This window comes from Cuculus canorus, chromosome 28 (assembly GCF_017976375.1).
Source record: "Cuculus canorus isolate bCucCan1 chromosome 28, bCucCan1.pri, whole genome shotgun sequence".
Classification (NCBI taxonomy): Eukaryota; Metazoa; Chordata; class Aves; order Cuculiformes; family Cuculidae; genus Cuculus; species Cuculus canorus.
The window spans coordinates 1,562,593-1,579,259 of NC_071428.1; the positions used below are offsets into that span (position 1 = coordinate 1,562,593).

Here is a 16,667-nt window from a genome sequence, read left to right on the forward strand (position 1 = left end):
GCAGTGGGAATCTGGGCTCTGGCAAAGTGATTTGTGCTCCGGCAGTGGAAAATTGGGCTCTGGCTGTGGGAATTTGGGCTCTGGTATAAGGATTTGGGCTCTGGCAGTGAGGATTTGGGCTCTGGCATTGGGAATTTGGGCTCTGGCATAAGGATTTGGGCTCTGGCAAAGGGATTTGGGCTCTGGCAGTGGGGATTTGAGCTCTGGCAGTGGGAATTTGGGCTCTGGCATAAGGATTTGGGCTCTGGCAGTGGGGATTTGAGCTCTGGCAGTGGGGATTTGGGCTCTGGCAGTGGGAATCTGGGCTCTGGCAAAAGGATTTGGGCTCTGGCAAAGGGATTTGGGCTCTGGCAGTGGGAATTTGGGCTCTGGCATAAGGATTTGGGCTCTGGCAAAGGGATTTGGGCTCTGGCAGTGGAAAATTGGGCTCTGGCTGTGGGAATTTGGGCTCTGGCAGTGGGAATTTGGGCTTTGGCAAAGGGATTTGGGCTCAGGCAAAGGGATTTGAGCTCTGGCAGTGGGAATCTGGGCTCTGGCATAAGGATTTGGGCTCTGGCAAAGGGATTTGGGCTCTGGCTGTGGGGATTTGGGCTCTGGCAGTGGGAATCTGGATTCTGGCAGTGGGAATCTGGGCTCTGGCAAAGTGATTTGGGCTCTGGCAGTGGGAATCTGGGCTCTGGCAAAGTGATTTGGGCTCTGGCTGTGGGGATTTGGGCTCTGGCAAAGGGATTTGGGCTCTGGCAGTGGGAATTTGGGCTCTGGCATAAGGATTTGGGCTCTGGCATAAGGATTTGGGCTCTGGCAAAGGGATTTGGGCTCTGGCAAAGGGATTTGGGCTCTGGCTGTGGGGATTTGGGCTCTGGCAGTGGGAATTTGAGCTCCGGTAGTGAGGATTTGGACTCTGGCAGTGGGAATATGGGTTCTATCAGTGGGAATCTGGATTCTGGCAGTGGGAATCTGGGCTCTGGCAAAGGGATTTGGGCTCTGGCAAAGGGATTTGGGCTCTGGCAAAGGGATTTGGGCTCTGGCTGTGGGAATTTGGGCTCTGGCTGTGGGAATTTGGGCTCTGGCATAAGGATTTGGGCTCTGGCAGTGGGGATTTGAGCTCTGGCAAAGGGATTTGGGCTCTGGCATAAGGATTTGGGCTCTGGCAGTGGGGATTTGAGCTCTGGCTGTGGGAATTTGGGCTCTGGCATAATGATTTGGGCTCTGGCAAAGGGATTTGGGCTCTGGCAAAGGGATTTGGGCTCTGGCTGTGGGAATTTGAGCTCTGGCAGTGGGAATCTGGGCTCTGGCAAAGGGATTTGGGCTCTGGCTGTGGGAATCTGGGCTCTGGCAGTGGGGATTTGGGCTTCAGCTGCCAGAACTTGGGTACCAACAGTGGGGATTTGAGCTCCGGCGACAGGGATTTAGGCTCTGGCAGTGGGGGTTTGGTCTCCAGCAGCAACGGGAAAGGTGGGAAGGCCACGCACCCGCTCGGGTGGACACTGTGTTTGCACAACCTTCTCCCAAGAACAACAAAGGGGCAGAAGGCGGCGAGCGCCGCGGCACAGACCGCCCCGCTGACCCCAACCACCACCACCACCACCACCACCCCCCAGAGTAAATATTTTCTTAGCAAATACCAGAGCTATCAAATATTTGCTTTGAGCAACCGGTCACCAGCTCGGACTGAGCCGGAGAGGGGTCTCCCGGGAAGCAGATGGGGAGAGGGGCTCCTGCTCCCAGCCTGGAGTGGGATGAGCTTGGGGCATCAAAACACCAGGTGCTTTACCATCCCTGCCTGGGATGCTCCTTCTCCTTCATTCCTCCTCCCCAAACCACTTCCACACCCCTGGTGGCATTCCAGAGGTTGGAGCCCCGGATCCAGTGGGAGGTGTCGCTTCCCACGGCAGAAGGTGGGACTGGATGGGCTTTGAGATCCCTTCCAACTCAAACCGTGATGTTATGATGTTTCAGACAAGTCTGAATACACCTTCAAAACATCAAACCCTTCCTGTAACCTACAGCAAAACCACAATTTCTCTCTAAACCCACTCTTAAACGAGAGGTGGACATCTAAAGTGCCATTATCATTCTCTATTAAAGGGACTATTCGAATTTCTGGTTCACCCAAAGGACACTTCGGATGATGGTTAAGGCTTTTAATATTGGTCACCCATTTCGAGCTGAAAGAGGGGAGATTGGGATGAGATCTTAGGGGGAAAATCTTAATTCTGAAGATTTTGCCCAGAGCAGTGGTGGCTGCCCCATCCCTGGAGGGGTTCCAGGCCAGGTTGGATGGGGTTTGGAGCCCCTGAGCCGGTGGGAGGTGTCTCTGCCCACAGCAGGGGTGCGACTGGATGGGCTTTGAGGTCCCTTCCAACCCAAACCATCTCATAGCTCCACGAGTCTCACTTGACATCAACCAGAACCCCCAGATCCCATCCCTGGAGGGGTTCCAGGCCAGGTTGGATGGGGCTTGGAGCCCCTGGGAGGTGTCCCTACCCATGGGATGGGGTGGGACTGGATGGGCTTTGAGGTCCCTTCCAACCCAAACCATCTCATAGCTCCATGATTCTCACTTGACATCAACCAGAACCCCCAGATCCCATCCCTGGAGGGGTTCCAGGCCAGGTTGGATGGGGTTTGGAGCCCCCGATCCAGCGGGAGGTGTCTCTGCCCATAGCAGGAGTGGGACTGGATGGGCTTTGAGGTCCCTTCCAACCCAACCCATCCCAGGATTCTATGATTTTTCAGGCTACGACTCAGGAAGAATGAAGCGAATATTTAACGTTACTTATTAATACAAAATAAAAAGGAACTCAGCCCTGTGCCGAAGACGGACTCTGTGGGGAAGCGCAACCTTCCTGGAGCAAACCGGGAGCCTTTGCACTTCCCAGCAAAGCTGAGGAGGAAGAGATTGGGCAGCTCTGAGTAGGAAAGGGTGTCACAGCTTTCCTTGGCACCTTGGCCAGTCCCGGCCCTTCCTGGCTTCCACCTCCTCCGGCCGCTCGCGGCTCCCCCCGGAGCACCCCATGCCCGGACAGACCCCTGTGTGCCCGGAGACAGCGGCACAGAGGGAGAAAGCTCCAAACAAGCTGTAAGCTCAGCAACCACATCCTCCCGAGCGTGGAAGGCAAACGCAGAACCATGGAATCGTTAAGGTTGGAAAAGATCTAGAAGCTCATCCAGCGCAACCATCAACCCAACCGTGTCAATCCAATCATGTCCCGAAGTGTCACGGCCACAGGGATTTTGAAGCCCTCCGAGGATGGGGACTCCACCACTGCCCTGCGCAGGCTCTGATGGTCCTTAAGAAGCCTTTCAGTGAAGGAATCTTTCCCAATATCCAAACTAAACCTCCCCTGGTGCAACTTGAGGCCGTTTCCTCTCACATCCCATCGCTTGGGAGAAGAGCTCAGCACCCGTCTCACCACAACCTCCTTTCCGGGAGCTGCACAGAGCGATGAGGTCTCCCCTCATCCTCCTCTTCTCCACACTAAACACCCCCAGAGCCCTCAGCTGCTCCCACCACCCCTGTTTTCCAGCCCCTTCCCAGCTCCGTTCCCTTCTCCAGACGCGCTCCAACACCTCATGGTCTTTTTTTTTGGAGTGAGGGGCGCAGAATTGAACCCAGGATTGGAGGTGCAGCGCTGCATCCTTCCCCGGTCCCCCACCCCGGCACCAGCGACACCCGGGACCTACCTGCACCTCCCGCGTGTGGTAAGCGATGATGAGACCCAACAGGATGACGGTGGAGAGGCTGATAAGGCATTTCAGGGCCAGGGAGAACATGGAATCCTGCAAGGAGAGAGCAGCGTTGGCGTTAGCGGAGAGGGATGCGGCCACAACGCCGGGCTCCGCACCCCCATGGAGATACACCCCCCAACTCCTTCTCCTCCCTACAACCCTTCAGCCACTCCAGTTCCCACACTGGGCAGTGAGGGCAATGTTGGCATCACCAGCATCACCGTAGCGAGGGCACCGCCAGCATCGCTGGCAGCGAGGGCATCGCTGGCATCACCAGGAGTCAGAGCATCGTCAGCATCAGTGGCATCACCAGGAGTCAGAGCACCACCGGCATCACCGGGAGTCAGAGCATCGTCAGCATCAGTGGCATCACCAGGAGTCAGAGCACCACCGGCATCACCGGGAGTCAGAGCACCATCAGCATCCCCGGCATCACCGGGAGTCAGAGCATCACCAGCATCCCCGGCATCACCAGGAGCCAGAGCACCACCGGCATCACCAGGAGTCAGAGCACCATCAGCATCCCTGGCATCACCAGGAGTCAGAGCACCATCAGCATCCCCGGCATCACCAGGAGTCAGAGCACCACCAGCATCCCCGGCATCACCAGGAGTCAGAGCACCATCAGCATCCCCGGCATCACCAGGAGTCAGAGCATCACCAGCATCACCGGCATCACCAGGAGTCAGAGCATCACCAGCATCCCCGGCATCACCAGGAGTCAGAGCACCATCAGCATCCCCGGCATCACCAGGAGTCAGAGCATCACCAGCATCCCCGGCATCACCAGGAGTCAGAGCACCACCAGCATCCCCGGCATCACCAGGAGTCAGAGCACCATCAGCATCACCGGCATCACCAGGAGTCAGAGCACCACCAGCATCAATGGCATCACCGGGAGTCAGAGCACCACCAGCATCCCCGGCATCACCAGGAGTCAGAGCACCACCAGCATCCCCGGCATCACCAGGAGTCAGAGCACCACCAGCATCAATGGCATCACCAGGAGTCAGAGCACCACCAGCATCAATGGCATCACCAGGAGTCAGAGCACCACCAGCATCAATGGCATCACCAGGAGTCAGAGCATCACCAGCACCACCAGCATCCCCGGCAGCAAGGGCATTGCCGGCATCACCGGCATCGCCATAGTGAGGGCACCACGGACACTCCGAGTCCTTTCTCCAACCATTTCCTCAATCCCATTCTGCCCAGCGTGTTTTCCAGCCTCCCCTCGCGGGGACTCACACCACCAGCACCGTGGTCACATCCAGCACCCTAATGGATGCTCTAATTAGATCCTTCTGCTAATTAGCCCCGGTAGCCCTCCTGGCAAAGCATTGCCGCACCCCTCTCACTTTTACCAACGTCTCGGCACACCTCCTGGCAGGATGCTTCGCCGTGGTGATGCTCACGGTGCCGTCCTGGAAGCAGGACAGGTTGCATCCCGCCAGCGCTCGAGGGATGGGAAGAGAACAGGTAAATCCCGGTCACCGCGTCTTCGTTTTCCGGCTCAGCCCTCGGCATCTTCCGGCTCAGGGAGCACTCAGCGGCCGTGGGGCAGCGCTGGAGCCGAACCACAGCCGGCAACACCACCACCGCCAACCGCGCAACAGCTGCTCGGGTGGTTCTTTGGTCATGACCGTGTTGCCGATGGCGATCTCGACTTTCCCACCAGTGGGAATTTGGAGGGGTTTGGCTGTTGCCACGGCTCCAGCCAAGGGGTCCCCCCTGCACGCCGCGGTCATTGGCGCGAGTTGGGGTGACCGCAGCGCTGAGTCTTCCCCGGCTGACACAGCAGTTCGGTGATGCTGGGATCTTCCTCCTCGGAGAGGGAATCAGGGATGCGGGTGAAGCATCTTCCTACTTGGAGAGGGAATCAGGGATGCGGGTGAAGCATCTTCCTCCTCGGAGAGGGAATCAGGGATGCGGGTGAAGCATCTTCATACTTGGAGAGGGAATCAGGGATGCGGGTGAAGCATCCTTCTCCTCGGAGAGGGAATCAGGGATGCGGGTGAAGCATCTTCCTACTCGGAGAGGGAATCAGGGATGCGGGTGAAGCATTTTCCTCCTCGGAGAGGGAATCAGGGATGCGGGTGAAGCATCTTCCTACTCGGAGAGGGAATCAGGGATGCGGGTGAAGCATCTTCTTCCTCGGAGAGGGAATCAGGGATGCGGGTGAAGCATCTTCCTCCTCGGAGAGGGAACCAGGGATGCGGGTGAAGCATCTTCCTCCTCGGAGAGGGAATCAGGGATGCGGGTGAAGCATCCTTCTCCTCGGAGAGGGAACCAGGGATGCGGGCTCAGCACCGAGGCAGCAGAGGGAATCACTGCTGGTGGCTCCCGCGCTCCGTCTGACGCTGGTTGGGGCCCAGGACCCCCCCCGCCCCCCTACTGATCCCCTTTGTGGGGTCCCCCACACCCACCAGACCCCCCGTTTCACCCCTCCCTTCACCTGCTCCCCCTCCTCCTCCACCCATTCCACCCTTCCCCACCGCCTGCGCTGGATCGAGCAGCATCTGTCCCCCCTCACCAGCTCCTTCCCCTCCGCCGGCAGCACCGCAGCGTGGGGGGACCCCCCACCCCCCCGTCAGCCGCCCCCCCAAAACTGTCCCAGTGACACCCATGAGTGCCACGCACGCCGTGCCGGCGCGGGTGCCGCTGCTTTCCCCTCGGAGGCTCCGTATAAATAACCTGACAGATGTCAGTACAAAGAGTTCCTCACGTCGCTGCCAACCAGCGCAGCGCGAGAGCGGAGCTGGAAAGGGCGGAGGGGGGAAAGCAGGGGGAGAATCATCAATAAAAGGCATTATCCTGCTCCCCCCCCCAAAAAAAAATGGGATGAGGATGAGGAGGTGCGGGTTCCATCGGTGTCTCCACACCCTGGTGGGGTGGAACGCCTGCGGCACACGGAACAGCTCTGCCGGGGGGTGCCCAGCGCCCAACGCGGCCAACTCGTGGTCCTGGTGGCCACCAGCCCAAAGGTCCTGTGGGACACCTCCGTACGGCCCCGGGAGCGCAGACAGCTCCGGATGGTCCCATCCTGCACCAGATGGGCCAAAGGGCTCCGTTTCTCCTACGGGCCAAAATATGGGGGGATCCACCCCATGAGCACCACGTGGGGCAACCGGGTTTGTGGGCAATGGATGGGGCAACCGGGTCCATGGACACCAGATGGGACAACTGGCTCCATAGGCACCAGGGGGGCCAACCGGCTCTCGGCTCACCCCACGGCCACCAGACGGGGCAACCAGCTCCATGCTTACCCCATGGACATCAAATGGGGCAACCAGCTCTGTGGGCAATGGATGGGGCAACCGGGTCCATGGACACCAGATGGGACACCAGATGGGACAACCAACTCCATGGACACCAGATGGGACAACTGGCTTCATAGGCACCAGACGGGCCAACTGGCTCTCTGCTCACTCCACGGGGACCAGATGGGGCAACCAGCTCCATGGGCACCAAACGGGGCAACCGGACCCATGCTTACCCCACGGACATCAAATGGGGCAACCGGCTTGGTGCTTACCCCATGGGCATTAGGTGGGGTAAATAGGTCCATAGGCACCAGATGGGCCAACTGGCTCTCTGCTCACCCCACAGGCACCAGATGGGACAACCAGCTCCATGGACACCAGATGGGCCAACTGGCTCTCTGCTCAACCCACAGGCACCTGATGGGTTAACCAGCTCCACGCTTGCCCCACGGGCACCAGATGGGGCAACCAGCTCCATGGACATCAAATGGGGCAACCAGCTCCATGCTAGCCCTGTGGGCACTGGCTGGGACAACTAGCTCCACGCTCACCCCATGAGCACCAGATGGGGCAACCAGCTCCATTCTCAACACACGGGTGTCTGATGGGGCGACCACCATCTGTGCTCACCCCACGGGCACCGGATGGGCCAACCAGCTTCATGCTCACCCCATGGACACTGCATGGGGCAACCAGCTCCATGGGCAATGGATGGAGCAACCAGCTTTGTGCTTGCCCCACGGGCACCAGATGGGTCAGCTAGGTCTGTGCTCACCTCACCATCACCAAATGGGGTCACCAGCTCCGTGCTCACCCCACCAGGCACTGGATGGGGCAACCAGCTCCATTCCCAACCCATGGGCATCCAACGGGGCAACAAGCTCTGTTCTCAACCCACGGGCATCCGATGGGGCAACAAGCTCCATTCCCAACCCATGGGCATCCGATGGGGCAACAAGCTCCATTCCCAACCCCCGGGCATCCGATGGGGCAACAAGCTCCATTCCCAACCCACGGGCATCCGATGGGGCAACAAGCTCCATTCCCAACCCACGGGCATCCGATGGGGCAACAAGCTCCATTCCCAACCCATGGGCATCCAATGGGGCAACCAGCTCCATTCCCAACCCACGGGCATCCGACGGGGCAACAAGCTCCATTCCCAACCCACGGGCATCCGACGGGGCAACAAGCTCCATTCCCAACCCATGGGCATCCGATGGGGCAACAAGCTCCATTCCCAACCCACGGGCATCCGATGGGGCAACAAGCTCCATTCCCAACCCATGGGCATCCGATGGGGCAACCAGCTCCATTCCCAACCCTCGGGCATCCAATGGGGCAACAAGCTCCATTCCCAACCCACGGGCATCCGATGGGGCAACAAGCTCCATTCTCAATCCATGGGCATCCAATGGGGCAACCAGCTCCATTCCCAACCCATGGGCATCCGATGGGGCAACAAGCTCCATTCCCAACCCACGGGCATCGAACGGGGCAACAAGCTCCATTCCCAACCCACGGGCATCCAACGGGGCAACCAGCTCCGTTCTCCATCCATGTGCATCCGACGGGACAACCGTCCCTGTGCTCGCCCAACGGGCACCACCCAGCACCACCAGCCCCGTACCCAATCCCTCGGCCGCACCGGTACCTTGGAATAGAGCCCCCAGGAGAGCTCGGTCTCGATGACCATAACGACGATGCCGAACATGCCGAAGATGAGTGCGTAGTCGCTGAGACGCTTCCTCTTCTCAAAGAGCGCCCGCCGGTGCCCCAACCGGTAACCGATGTTCTGGGCTTTGCGTTTGGGCCCTTTGGCGAAGGTGGCGGGCGCCGGGTGGGTCGCCGGGCGCTCGGGGCGGCGTGCGGTGGGCGCGTGGTTGTCCTCGCGTGAAACGACGATTTCGGGGGGTTCGCTCGCCCCGAAGAGTTGTAAAGGTTGAGCTTCGGGTTCGGCTTCGATGAGGTTCCTGCGGGATGCGCTGAGCCGGCTGAGGGGTTTCATCACGCCGCCGCTGTACTTGCAGGAGCTCATGGCGATCTCGGTGAAGGGATTGCTGTCCCGGCGATGAACCAACGGACTGGGCTGCCGGTGTTTGCCGCTCCCGGGGCCGGAACCCGCCGGGTGGTCGCCAAGGTTGAGTTGGCTGCCGTGGCGGGAGGAAGGGTGGAGGGCGGCGGGGGCGGCGGGAGGAGGAGGAGGAGCGCGCAGCGAACCGGGCGAGGAGTGCAACAGGCTGTGTTGGAGCGGCGGCAGAGCGGCGGGAGGCGGCGAGCGTTCATCTCCCGGTAACGGGCACGGACACCGACCGTCTTCATCCAAATCCCCCACGCCGGAATCGTGAAGATGCCCTGACGTCTCCATAACGAACGAGGCAGAGCTTCTTTCTCCCAAGCGCGGCGGTGCCAGACCGTTCAACCGAATTATCGGTACCCGTTGAAACGGATACCGGACAACGGGAGCATGAATGGGGCGTCGTGCGCGTTCTCCGTCGCCGCCGCCGCCGCCCCCGCCGCCGCCGTTGGCCCGTCCCCCGCCAGCGCCATTGGCCACGGCGGGGCTCCCCGCAGGCTGACATCATCCCCGCTCGCTCCCCGCTTTGGATCCCACCCCTCTTTGCCTCCTCTCGGTGGGGCTGCGGAATTCGGTGGGGGCGGACGGGATTCCGAGTTCTTTCCCCCTGGGGGTAACGGAACCGGTGTGGGGGTCGCCAAGGAGCTCATGCCGGAGCCCCATCCGTTGTATTATGGGATCACGGAGGGGGTTTTTGCTTTGAGGGGGGGGAAGGGACTTCAAAGGGTATGGAATTATGGAGAGGTTTGGGTCAGAAAGGACCTGAAGGATTGTGGAATCATGGAATGGTTTGTATTGGAAGCGATCTCAAAGCACATCCAGTTCCACCCTCTGCCATAGGGCACCTCCCACGGGATGAGGGGCTCCAAACCCCATCCAACCTGGCCTGGAACCCCTCCAGGGATGGGATCTGGGGGTTCTGGTGGACGTCAAGTTGGAATCATGGAACTGTGAGATGGTTTGAGTGGGAAGAGAGCTCAAAGATCATCCAGTTCCAACCATGGGCAGGGACACCTCCCAGTGGATGAGGGGCTCCAGGCCCCATCCAACCTGGCCTGGAACCCCTCCAGGGATGGGATCTGGGGGTTCTGGTTGATGTCGAGTGAGAATCATGGAGCTATGAGATGGTTTGGGTTGGAAGGGACCTCAAAGCCCATCCAGTTCGACCCCTGCCAACCATGGGCAGGGACACCTCCCACTGGATCAGGGGCTCCAAGCCCCATCCAACCTGGCCTGGAACCCCTCCAGGGATGGGGCAGCCACCACTGCTCTGGGCAACCTGGACCAGGACCTCCCCACCCTCACAGCAAAACATTTCTCCCTAAGATCTCATCTCAATCTCCCCTCTTGCAGCTCAAAACCATTCTCTCCATACCATCCCTGCACTCTCTGATCCAGAGCCCCTCCACAGCTTTCCTGGAGCCCCTTTTCCGTACTGGAAGCTGCTCTAAGATCTCCTTGGACCCTTCTCCTCTCCAGGCTGAACAACCCCAACGCTCTCAGCCTGTCCTCCTACAGGAGGTTCTTCAGCTCTTGGATCATCTCCATGATCTCCTCTGGATTCGCTCCAACAGCTCCGTATCCTTGTGGTGCTCAGGACTCCAGAATTGGACACAGGACTCCAGGATGGGTCTCACGGAGCGGAGCAGAGGGGCAGAATCCTCTCTCTCCGTGCTGATCCCACCGCTCTGGATGCAGCGCAGGACACCGGTGGGTTTTCCACGTTTGAGAGTGTCCTTTCCCACCTCCCGTTGAGGTTCCCCCATCCCTGGAGGGGTCTCGGACCACGTCGGATGGGGTTTGGAACTCCAATGGGAAATATCTGTGCCCACAACAGGTGATGGAACCCCGATGGGCTTTTGAGATTCCCAGGATTGCATTTGGGATTTGGAGGACCTCAAGTTCTCAAAGGTCTCCCCAGAGGGGAGAAGAGGGGCAGAATCTGACACCCCCCCCACCCCCAACCCCCCCCAAATCCCCCCAATCCCCGTCCCCATCCCCCCCCTCCGGATGCAGCTCAGGATACAAAACTAAACCCCCCCTTAATCCCTTTTCCCGGAGATTATGGAGAACAGCTGGAATTGGATGTTCCCAACACCCCCCGAGATGTCCCCATGGGGTGAAGCGATGCTGTCCCCGCCCCCCCCCCCCCATGCCTTAACCCCCCCCCCCCAACATCCACCCTCCCCCCCCAAAATCCCCCCCCATAGAGCGCCCCCCGAGAAGGGCTGAAGGCGTTTGCTCAGGAGGTGGAAAATCCGGAGGGAATTGGGGTTGGATGTAATCGGAACGCAATCGGAACTCACTGCAAAGAGCACAGCTGGTGCCCCCCCACCCCCCCCCCCCCCCCGGGCAGTGGGGATTAACCCCCACCCCATAGCCCCATAGCTCCTGCCCCATAGCTGCTGACCCATAGATCCTGCCCCATAGATCCTGCCCCATAGCCCCTCAGCCCCATAGCTCCCAGCCCCATAGCTCCCAGCCCCATAGCCCCACAGCCCTCAGCCCCATAGCCCTATAGCCCCATAGCACCAGCCCCATAGCCCTCAGCCCCATAGCCACCAGCCCCATAGCTCCTCCCCCATAACCCCTCAGCCCCATAGCTCCCAGCCCCGTAGCCCCTCAGCCCCATAGCCACCAGCCCCATAGCTCCCAGCCCCATAGCCCCACAGCCCTCAGCCCCATAGCTCCAGCCCCATAGCCTCCAGCCCCATAGCCCCACAGCCCTCAGCCCCATAGCCCCATAGCTCCAGCTCCATAGCCCTCAGCCCCATAGCCCCTCAGCCCCATAGTCCCCAGCCCCATAGCCCCTCAGCCCCATAGCCCTATAGCCCCCAACCCCATAGCCCCATAGCCCTCAGCCCCATAGCCCCTCAGCCCCATAGTCCTATAGCCCCCAACCCCATAGCCCCATAACCCGTCAGCCCCATAGCTCCAGCCCCATAGCCCCTCAGCCCCATAGCCCTATAGCCCCCAACCCCATAGCCCCATAGCCCCCGGCCCCATAGCTCCAAGCCCCATAGCCCCTCAGCCCCAAAGATCCTGACCCATAGCTCCTGCCCCATAGCCACCAGCCCCATAGCTCCTGCCCCATAGCCCCATAGCCCTTCAGCCCCATAGTCCCTCAGCCCCATAGCTCCTGCCCCACAGCCCCATAGCCCTTCAGCCCCATAGTCCCTCAGCCCCATAGCTCCTGCCCCACAGCCCCATAGCCCTTCAGCCCCATAGTCCCTCAGCCCCATAGTCCGTCAGCCCCATAGCTCCTGCCCCACAGCCCCATAGCCCTTCAGCCCCATAGTCCCTCAGCCCCATAGTCCGTCAGCCCCATAGCTCCTGCCCTACAGCCCCATAGCCCTTCAGCCCCATAGCCCTCAGCCCCATAGCTCCTGCCCCATAGCCCTCAGCCCCATATCCCCATAGCCCTTCAGCCCCACATCCTCCTCCTGTGTCCCCCAGCCCCACACGTGTCCCCCAGCCCCACATCCTCCAGCCCCATAGCGAGATGTTTCTCCCCCCCTGGACCGGTCGCTGCTCTCTGAGCTTTATTTGCAGGGCCGCTGTGGGGCAGCCGTGGGGCAGCCATGGGGCAGCCGTGGGGCGGCCTGGGCTATAAGCGCCCGCGGAGCACCTGCAGCAGCGCCTCCAGCTGCTCGTCCAGAGCCGCTCCGTCGCCGTTGTTGGTGATGACCCAATCGAAGGGCACTCCTCGGTCCAAACCGCACTCGGATTCGGCGTCGTCCACCCCTGAGGAGGAGCAGAGCCGCCATGAAACCCCCCCCGCCACATCTGTCCATCCCACCACCACATCTGTCCATCCCACCGCCACATCTGTCCATCCCATCGCCACATCCGTCCATCCCACCGCAACATCTGTTTGTCTCACCACATCTCTCCATCTCACCAGAACATCTGTCTCACCACATCTGTCCATCTCACTGCAACATGTCCATCCCACCACCACATCTGTCCATCCCACCACATCTGTCCATCCCACCACCACATCTGTCCATCTCACTGCAACATGTCCATCCCACCACCACATCTGTCCATCCCACCACCACATCTGTCCATCTCACCACATCCGTCCATCCCACTGCAGCATCTGTCCATCCCACCACAACATCTGTCTGTCTCACCACCACATCTGTCCATCCCACCGCATCTGTCAATCCCACCGCAACATCTGTCCATCCCACATCTGTCCATCCCACCACATCAGTCCATCTCACTGCAACATGTCCATCCCACTGCAGCATCTGTCCATCCCACCACATCTGTCCATCCCACCACCACATCTGTCCATCCCACCACATGTGTCCATCCCACCGCAACATCTGTCCATCCCACATCTGTCCATCCCACCACATTTGTCCATCCCATCGCAACATCTGTCCATCCCACCACAACATCTGTCCATCCCACCCCCTCTGGAGGCTCCATCTCCCCTCACGGCCACCCCTGTTGCCGCGGTGCCGCCATGATGCCGCCGCCTCAGCCGCGTTTCCTCTCACCAGCGACGAAGACCCAATTCCTCTTCTTCCGCGTCTCCTCGTCGGCCACAACGCGAACCGTCTGCACCGCATCCCCATAGCCGGAGCGGAACCACTCCACGTCCGAGAGGCGCCGCGCGTCGCTCACCACCTGCGGGAGACGCTCCGTCACCTCCCGCTGCCCCAAATCCATCCCAAATCCATCCCCAAATCCATCCCCACATCCTCATCCCCACATCCTCATCCCCACATCCTCATCCCCACATCCATCCCCACATCTCCATCCCCACATCCATCCCCACATCCATCCCCACATCCATCCCCACATCCTCATCCTCACATCCATCCCCACATCCATCCCCACATCCTCATCCCCACATCCTCATCCCCACATCCATCCCCACATCCTCATCCCCACATCCTCATCCCCACATCCTCATCCCCACATCCATCCCCACATCCATCCCCACATCCATCCCCACATCCTCATCCCCACATCCTCATCCCCACATCCTCATCCCCACATCCTCATCCCCACATCCATCCCCACATCTCCATCCCCACATCCATCCCCACATCCATCCCCACATCCATCCCCACATCCATCCCCACATCCTCATCCCCACATCCATCCCCTCATCCATCCCCACATCCTCATCCCCACATCCATCCCCACATCCTCATCCCCACATCCATCCCCACATCCTCATCCCCACATCCATCCCCACATCTCCATCCTCACATCCATCCCCACATCCATCCCCACATCCTCATCCCCACATCCTCATCCTCACATCCATCCCCACATCCATCCCCACATCCATCCCCACATCCATCCCCACATCCTCATCCCCACATCCTCATCCTCACATCCATCCCCACATCCATCCCCACATCCATCCCCACATCCATCCCCACATCCATCCTCACATCCATCCCCACATCCATCCCCACATCTCCATCCCCACATCCATCCCCACTTCCATCCCCACATCCATCCCCACATCCATCCCCACATCCATCCCCACATCCATCCCCGCATCCTCATCCCCAGATCCTCATCCCCACATCCTCATCCCCACATTCCCATCCCCACATTCCCAGCCCCACATCCCTCAGGCTCTCACCCACACCGGCTGTGCCGCGCCCTTCACGGCGCTCCGGCAGAAGCAGCCGGGATCAGCGCGGCGTTTCTCCTCTCCCCATCGGATCATGTCGTGCCGGTACCGCTCCTTATATTCAGTGGCGTCGAGGAGCCGCTCGAAATCCAAACCGTGTTCCTGCGGGGAAACGGCTCAGCCGGCAAAACCCATGGCACGGCGCGGTGTGGCACGGGGCGCGGTGCCGGCACGGCAGGGATTGGCTCAGCAGGGCAGGGTGTGGCACGGGGCGCGGTGCCGGCACGGCAGGGATTGGCTCAGCATGGCAGGGTGTGGCACGGGGCGCGGTGCCGGCACAGCAGGGATTGGCTCAGCACGGCACGGTGTGGCACAGGCGCAGTGCCGGCACGGCAGGGATTGGCTCAGCATGGCAGGGTGTGGCACAGGCGCGGTGCCGGCACGGCAGGGATTGGCTCAGCATGGCAGGGTGTGGCACAGGGCGCGGTGCCGGCACGGCAGGGATTGGCTCAGCATGGCAGGGTGTGGCACAGGCGCGGTGCCGGAACGGCAGGGATTGGCTCAGCACGGCAGGGTGTGGCACGGGGCGCGGTGCCGGCACGGCAGGGATTGGCTCAGCATGGCAGGGTGTGGCACGGGGTGTGGTACCGGCGCGGCACAGGACGTGGTACCTTGGCGAACTGCTCCTTGAGGGGCCCCGAGAGGCGCAGGACAGTGCAGACGTCGGGGCCGAGCCTGCGGGACATTGGGCAGCAGAGTGGGCACCGGCACCGGTGCCGCCCGGTACCAACCGCGCCCCATGGTACCGACCCACCCCGCCGGTACCGACCCCATCCCACCATACTGGTCAGGCACAGCCGGTACCGACTCACCCCCCGGTACCGACACCACCTCTGGCACTGACCCCGTCCCCCGGTACCCACCCCACCCCCGGTACCGGCCCCACCTCCTGGTACCGACCTCATTCCCCAGTACCCACACCATATGCCGGTACCGACCCCGTCCACCGGTACCGACCCTGTTCCCCGGTACCGACCCCGTCCACTGGTACTGACCCCGTCCACCGGTACCGACCCCATTCCCCGGTACCGACTCCACCCCCAGTACCCACCGGTACTCACCCCATCCCCCAGTACCGACCCCGTTCCCCAGTACCGACCCTGTTCCCCTTTACTGACCCCACCCCGGTACCCACCGGTACTCACCCCATCCCCCGGTACTGACCCCACCTCCTGGTATCAACCCCATTTCCCGGTACCGACCCTGTTCCCCGGTACCGACCCCCTCCCCCCGTACCGACGCCGTTCCCCGGTACCGACCCTGTTCCCCGGTACCGACCCCGTTCCCCGGTACCGACCCCCTCCCCCGGTACCGACCCCGTTCCCCGGTACCGACGCCGTTCCCCGGTACCGACCCCGTTCCCCGGTACCGACCCCCTCCCCCGGTACCGACCCGGTTCCCCGGTACCGACCCCCTCCCCCGGTACCGACCCCGTTCCCCGGTACCGACCCTGTTCCCCGGTACCGACCCCGTTCCCCGGCACCAACCCCATCCCCCGGTAACCTCACCCCCCGGTACCGGCCCCGCCCCCCCCCGGTACCGGCTCCGCAGCTCCTCAGCCACGAAGTCCTTCCCGGATTTCCTCTTCCCGCTCAGCACCACAACAGCGCGCGGCGCCGCCATTGCCGGCGAGAGGCCACGCCCCTCACCCCATAGGTCACGCCCCCTGATAGACCACGCCCCCCGGTCGCATGGCACAGCCCCCGCCGGTCACGCCCCTTCCAGGCACCGCATACTCGGTCACGCCCCCTCTTTGGCCACGCCCACAGCGACTGACACACACGCGGCCACGCCCCCTCGGAGGCCACGGCCATAGCGGACGACACCCCCTTCGGCCACGCCCCCGCCAGAAGCAGATGTCATATGCCACGCCCCCCCGTCACGCCCCCTCGTCGGCCTTGTCCCATCCAGACACTGCCCTCCTCGG

The 16,667-nt window shown here is 61.2% G+C and overlaps 2 protein-coding genes across 2 annotated transcripts in view; both read right to left on the bottom strand.

Moving 5' to 3' along the window:
• Window positions 1-9,966, bottom strand: part of KCNN3 (potassium calcium-activated channel subfamily N member 3) — a 33,257-nt gene extending 23,291 nt beyond the window's left edge. The window contains exons 1-2 of the mRNA XM_054050882.1: window positions 8,650-9,966; window positions 3,688-3,783 (exon numbers count right to left, since the gene is read on the bottom strand). Of these exons, the coding sequence (XP_053906857.1) occupies window positions 3,688-3,783; window positions 8,650-9,363 (810 nt within the window). The 5' untranslated portion in view covers window positions 9,364-9,966. The remainder of the gene's footprint in view (window positions 1-3,687; window positions 3,784-8,649) is intronic.
• Window positions 9,967-10,705: 739 nt separating this feature from the next.
• PMVK (phosphomevalonate kinase) lies at window positions 10,706-16,397 on the bottom strand. Its single transcript, XM_054050929.1, has 6 exons — window positions 16,281-16,397; window positions 15,352-15,415; window positions 14,690-14,842; window positions 13,584-13,713; window positions 12,701-12,816; window positions 10,706-10,894 (listed from the first exon to the last, which is right to left on the bottom strand). The coding sequence occupies exons 1-6, from the start codon at window positions 16,361-16,363 to the stop codon at window positions 10,706-10,708; spliced, it is 735 nt and encodes a 244-aa protein (XP_053906904.1). The 5' UTR covers window positions 16,364-16,397.
• Between the last annotated feature and the right edge of the window lie 270 nt (window positions 16,398-16,667).